This window comes from Aulostomus chinensis, chromosome 3 (assembly GCF_037954235.1).
Source record: "Aulostomus chinensis isolate RoL2024-O1b breed Wild chromosome 3, RoL_Achi_v1.0, whole genome shotgun sequence".
Taxonomy (NCBI): Eukaryota; Metazoa; Chordata; class Actinopteri; order Syngnathiformes; family Aulostomidae; genus Aulostomus; species Aulostomus chinensis.
In genome coordinates, this window is record NC_141322.1 from 1,983,319 (window position 1) to 1,989,518 (window position 6,200).

At 47.3% G+C, this 6,200-nt stretch overlaps 2 protein-coding genes across 6 annotated transcripts in view; one reads left to right on the plus strand and one right to left on the minus strand.

The window, feature by feature from the left end:
• Window positions 1–669, plus strand: part of phactr3b (phosphatase and actin regulator 3b) — a 42,990-nt gene extending 42,321 nt beyond the window's left edge. For 2 of the 4 annotated variants that reach the window (XM_086197838.1, XM_086197865.1), the window contains exon 13: window positions 81–667. In XM_086197838.1, coding sequence (XP_086053964.1) covers window positions 81–96 — 16 coding nt within the window. In that variant the 3' untranslated portion in view covers window positions 97–667. Of the gene's footprint in view, window positions 1–80 lie in introns of all 4 variants that reach the window. The other 2 variants (XM_086197856.1, XM_086197848.1) reach the window with 2 other exon arrangements.
• Window positions 670–2,695: 2,026 nt separating this feature from the next.
• Window positions 2,696–5,088, minus strand: ppp1r3db (protein phosphatase 1, regulatory subunit 3Db). 2 transcript variants are annotated; one of them, XM_086200543.1, is made up of 2 exons: window positions 4,820–5,088; window positions 2,696–4,712 (listed from the first exon to the last, which is right to left on the minus strand). In XM_086200543.1, the coding sequence occupies exons 1-2, from the start codon at window positions 4,934–4,936 to the stop codon at window positions 3,774–3,776; spliced, it is 1,056 nt and encodes a 351-aa protein (XP_086056669.1). In that variant the 5' UTR covers window positions 4,937–5,088; the 3' UTR covers window positions 2,696–3,773. The 2 variants fall into 2 exon arrangements, with proteins under 2 accessions (XP_086056669.1, XP_086056670.1); XM_086200544.1 differs by having other exon boundaries at window positions 2,696–4,735; window positions 4,820–4,955.
• Window positions 5,089–6,200: the final 1,112 nt, after the last annotated feature.

Genomic DNA, 6,200 nt, shown 5'->3' on the forward strand with positions numbered 1-6,200 from the left:
GTCTAAGAATAGAAAGTTGATTGATGAAGTCCTCGAGTGTGAATGTCTCAGCCCACACGTTGCCCTCCTGTCCTCTGCAGGTTCCACCGGCCTTAGCAAGGTTTCTTCTGTGAAGAGTTGCTGATATCTGGTTCTGTCAGTGAAGACCTTGCACAGAGTCTTCCAGCACACTGGCCCACAGTCAGTGGGTGTCCTGATATTTGGGTCCAGCGAACCTTGGAGGCTATGTCTCTAGAAGTGGAGCCGCGAGTAGACGGGGACGAACGCAGCAAGCTCTACTCAGAGGAAGAACTCCCGCCACCTGGTCCCGGGAACAGGAAGACTCAGATATTTGCCACAGACAAGACGAGACTTTTTTTGTTAACAGACTCTTTTGAAAAACCTTTATGATTCTACGGGGGGGAGAGGTGCATGTGAGCCAGTCCACCAGTCCCACTATCCGTTGTCACACCCTGGTCCTGTGTTGGCGTCTCACTGATGAGTTTTATATGGACGGTATCAATGTTCTTAAACAGAACCCTTGTCTGTGTACAAGACGAGCATCCCTTTGTAAGCACTATTTATGGTCTGCACAATACAGGTTTTTGATTCTTACGCCTGCGTGCTCTGGTTTGTCTTTCAACTCACACTCGAAAATCACAGAATAACAGAATGAGTGAATTTTTTCCGTCATGTTGTCTCCTAAGGTTTGAGTCTGGCCTCAAGCAGGATTCTGTCTTTCGTGATCAGGTCAGACAAGACGACTGTCCTCATGATGGTGGCAGGCTAAAATGGCTGCGTTTGTCCAGTTTCTCAAAATCTGGATCAAGTTTCCATGCTGGCAGAGTAACCTCAGTTGTTAAAACCACTGTGTGTGCGTCGCTGTGCGTCTGCCAGTGGCAGGTGACGTAGGAGGGCGCCTACGTCACATTTTATTAAGAATCCCAGCTTCCTCGTGTGTCGTCAACTCTGCCAGGCTCTTTGACATTGGCTGAGCTGGTTTTAGCTTCTTTACTGACATCAGCGTCGTTGTCATGTGAGTCAGTAGTAGTGGAGGAACAGATGGTCACGTTCACGGTACGGCGCCAACGCTCGCCGTCATCGGGAGTCCTGAACTGAGCAGCTACTGCAGCTGATAGTGGCCAGTCCTGAACAGACGGGGGCTTGCGGGGGTGCTGGGGAGGAGGGGATGTTCTCGTGGGCGTGAGGAGGGGATATCCTGGCTTCCCAGCATCCCTCAGGTGTGTGAAGGCTAAGAGTGACAACATATGTTCAGCAGTTTGTAGCCAACTGCGAGCGCGATGACTGTAAAAATAGGCTCTCTATGAATAAACCCATCATTCAGCTGCGTGCATGAGGAGAAACCACGTCACTGTTACACGGTGAGCAACAATACATCACCTTAATAAATCAGGCGCCTACAAATGAAGTCACTGACGCCCCAGATTCCCCCTGAGTGACAGCAGTTTTGTTCCAAACACAGAAGCGTCGACAGTGTGTTGATGATGTAACTCGTAGTTCCTCCTCTCGGTCTCCCAGGAGAACGTCACCGCTGAGGGTCATCGGTGGAGCCTAATATGGGTACTTGTGCAACCTCCAGTAGCAACACATTAAGGGTTGCATGGACGTGAGCCCCAACAACACACACACACACACACATCTGTGCACCACATGGAGCAGATGGTCGGTTGAGGGTCTGCTGGAACTAAAGGAATACACAAACCTACAGAAGAGGACGAAGGCGGTCATTGGAGGAGATCATGTGATCTGTGATGTTTGTGTGTTGTACTTAAAAATGCAAAGGCTGTTGTCAAAAAGTCTGCTTGGGGCAAACTTGTAGGAATTCCCTGAGATGTTCCTCGGATGTCACGCTCACAGAAAAAGGATGGATGGACATCTGGAGATGGTACGCCTCCAGCGGCGTGGATGCACAGTCATGACAAATTAGCTATTTTTTCACCCTTTAATTTAATTTGCATTCATACTTCATGACATGGAGTGGAACAGGGGCCTGCACGTGCACTCCACATGAGGTCACTGCACACAGACTGTTGATTTAGGGTTTTTTCACCCAGCTTTAATGAGCAATGATTTATTAAACACTGTAATAAATCTATCAGTGCATCTATTTATATGTATATTTGTGGAGGAGGGTGTTGAGATGCTGCTGGTTGAGATGGTTGCTCGCTATCATGTTTAAAGAATGCCATTCAGTCAGATGGAAAAACCCCTGCTCCGCCAGTGGCGGCAGCCCGCCAGCCACTGCTGCCGTTTTTGGTGAGAGATCAGAACTGACCGGTGGATCTGAGATCAGCCGAATCCGCTCCTTGAAATTCCTCCATGAACACAACAAGCCGCAGAAAACCGGGGTCAAGCCCGGCAGGTCAGAGGGAACCACAACAGCGGCGGCGCGTCACCGCCTGGTGTCAGCCGTGAGCAGAGATCTGCTGTGGTCTGTGTGTGACTGTTAATCCCAGACCGGCGGAAGTCAGCAAAGTCTTTCTCTAACTGTTCAGAGATCCCCAAGACAGAAATACTTGTGTCAAACTCATAAAGTAGTACTACACCAATTATACTCACAAAACTCAGTCTATGAAGTCATCAGGGCTCTTTTATTTCAGACTTGGAGGGTTTTAAGCAGTTTTTCACCCAAAAAGTGTATTTTGCCTCACAAATATTTGTTCAAAAACAAACTCCCACTGCTGGTGCTGCTGTGAGTGAGCGTGGGCAAGTGCGAGCCGGCTGGTTGTCTTCAACTGCCAGTTCATAGTTTGTTTTTGTCTCAAATCAAAGTACGTGTGAGTTGCTGATCGAGCAGCTGCGTTGAAAAGACACGATCACACTGGGTGATGGCCTGTGGCCGGCTTTCCCTGCAACCTGGCGTCAGGCAGAGGAACTGCAGGTGGGAGGAAGGGTCTTAGTGAGCTCAAGACAGAGGGGAGGGATGAAATGTGAAGTATCACTTCAGTCAAGGGGCGCTATTGTCAGACCATGTGCCTCTGGAGAGCAACTCATTCCAGAAAATAAATACACTCATAAAATGTGGAACGAACACACACACACACACACACGTTCCTAGAAGTCACATCTCTGGTTGCTACACTGCTGCGTTGTTAATTACTAAGAGATAAACATCCTCACTGACCTCAGCAAAGACTCAGGCTCCTCCCACATCAAAGATTATTCTAGTTTTTGAAAAAATAAACAAGGGTACTATTTGAAGTACTACGAACACAGCGCTGTAGTTCATAGCATTAGTTAGTACCATATTAGCTGAGGGATTAGCATTTGTTCTGCGTGGTGATGTTGCTGACAGGAGCCGATTGTTCGGGGTTATTGAGAGCAGCAGCTCACTTCCTCGGCTTCACACAAACACATTCACAAATCACTGCAGAAGCAAAAGCATGAAGCAGCACCAACTCAAGCTGGATTTAACTGAACTTCAACAACAATCCGACTGAGATCATGATGATTTATTAGATAATGAAGCTTCCTGGCTTTAACATTAAAATCTACAAACAGCTGATCTGGGTTGCTTGTATCTCTGAAGCGTCATTGCTAAAAGGAATGTGATGCAAAAATCATTTTAGTATTTCTCTTGCTTTTTCAAAACATATTTGGGGGCCAAATTTGTCCCTGGCAGGAACTATGGATAGATCAATTTCCCAGCAGTACAAATACCTGTAAAACTGCAGATTACTTCAGTAAATATACTTCATTGGTTTGCACAACAGCTGCACAGCATTGCTCTTCACCGTGCCTGTTCAGATGTTATAGCTCCCCCGTGTGGCCACTCAGGTGAAATGCAGCATACTGTCCTCACACTCTCTTGGCACTGTCACCTTGTAGCTGTGGCAGGAGAGTTTATAATTGCAGCCGCCATAGTTGTCCCAGTAAGTCGACCCTTCAACACGATAGGAGATGGCAAATTCCAAAACGGCCCCTGGGTGCAGCACAAAGGGAGGCACAGGCAGACGAAACCTGAAGAGATCCGTTCCTGGACCATGACTGCCCCCTTGGAGCCCACTCGACACCCAGGAAGCTGTTGTATCTGTGGATGTTCTCCAGTTGGTGAAAGAGTAGTGCACTGTGACCTCTTTCTCATAAGCTAAGTTGAGTACATGTATGGAGCCTGTTATACCGAGCTCTGAACACACCACCTGGTCCAGACACACACCCTGAGTGTGGACCCGCTTCAGGAAGTTTGGCTGAGCCCCCATGTTCTCAGGGAAACAAGGCTTGAAGTAAGGCAGGGACAGCTCCAACGATCTACCGAAGGCCAGCTCAGAGCTCATCAGCAGTCGGAACATGACATGGTGGGGAATCAGAGGGTTCTCCCGCACCTTAAAGACCTTCACCTCCTCTAAGTCAAGGCCCAGGGCATCCACAAAGCGTACCTGCTGGCTCCTACAACCTATCCTCCTGTCTGCGGACAAGGACAGAGACCGAGCTCGCCTCCTCATGATCGTGTTGGTCGGGGGTTCACCGAACAGGTTTTGCTGCACCGGTTCCTTCACTGGGGGAGATCTCGGGCCTGGAGGGCGGATCCGGACCGGCGCTTTGGAAGGTTGAAGCTTGGGATCATAAATATCCCGAAGACGAATGGTGGTGGTGGTTCTGGTGACGGGCACGTTGCTGGAGCCACCGAAGAACTGGACCTGGGTCCCGCTCCTGTCAGCAGAACCTTGGTGCTGCCATTTCTTACATCCGGCCTCCATGTCACACTGAAACACCTTACAAGGCAAAAAGGCATCTCCTAATCACTACACATGCAAATCACTGTCTCCGCAGGTAACACACACACACACACACACACACACATATCTCAAAATGTGGCTACCTGCTTAACGTCCTTCAGGAGAATCAAGCTGCAGCAGCTGTTTGTCCTCTGTTGCTCTACGGTTTCTCGTTTGCTGCGAGGAGGGAACGTTTGTTTTGAAGCCGTGTGCCACCACATGACCAGCAAGACTCTGCCTCCGCCAGCAAATACCAGTAACAGCTCACAAGAAGCCAACACAACATCTTTGGCAGAGCCCCGGCCGGGGTCAGCTGATCTATGGGGCCAGCCCTCCAGCGCAGCCCTGACCTATAAGATGAGACCCGAGCAGGGGTGGGAGAATGTGGGGGGGAATATTTATAGCAGGTAGAGGTTGGCTGCCTCACTTCCTGAACGATGCCTCCTGCAGGTCTTGTTTTTTTACAGTCACTGACATGGTTCAGCAGCTGTTAACAGGGTTGAAGTCCGGGGAAACACACTGTCACACTTCAAACTATTTGGTGCAATGACAGAGTTGTAAATTGTGACAGAACCCGAGCCAGCAGCTCTGAAATGAATACAACTCCCTTTTAATTATGACTAGAGGTTTGATGCTGTGTCTGAGCTGTCATGGCGTTGACTAGAGGAAGACGAAAGACATCGAGTGCTGTGTTCGTACCATTCATGCTACGACAATGGGGTTTATCCTCTTTATGCTAACAAATAAACCTAGACTGAGACTCCTCCAGAGAAAAGTGAGAAGAATTGTAGCAACTAATCATGTGATAACAACTCATAACGTAGGAACAGCTCATCATGTGATAACAACTCATCGTGTGATAACAACTCATCATGTAATAACAACTCATCATGTAACAACTCACCATGTGATAACAACGCATCATGTGATAACAACTCATCATGTGATAACAGCTCATCAGGTAAGAACAGCTCATCATGTAATAACAACTCATCATGTAATAACAGCTCATCATGTGATAACAACTCATCATGTAATAACAGCTCATCATGTAATAACAACTCATCATGTAATAACAGCTCATCAGGTAATAACAACTCATCATGTAATAACAACTCATCAGGTAATAACAGCTCATCATGTAATAACAGCTCATCAGGTAATAACAACTCATCAGGTAATAACAGCTCATCAGGTAATAACAGCTCATCATGTAATAACAGCTCATCAGGTAATAACAACTCATCATGTAATAACAGCTCATCAGGTAATAACAACTCATCAGGTAATAACAACTCATCAGGTAATAACAACTCATCAGGTAATAACAACTCATCAGGTAATAACAGCTCATCAGGTAATAACAGCTCATCATGTGATAACAGCTCATCAGGTAATAACAACTCATCAGGTAATAACAACTCATCATGTAATAACAGCTCATCAGGTAATAACAACTCATCAGGTGATAACAACTCATCAGGT

What these genes read in the sequence shown, in the direction of transcription:
- ppp1r3db (XM_086200543.1), bottom strand. Translation starts at nt 4,936, where the DNA reads ATGTGGTGGCACACGGCTTCAAAACAAACGTTCCCTCCTCGCAGCAAA. An exon ending in TCCTGAAGGACGTTAAGCAG is followed by an intron (nt 4,713 to 4,819) that starts GTAGCCACATTT and finishes TTGCCTTGTAAG; the next exon opens with GTGTTTCAGTGTGACATGGA.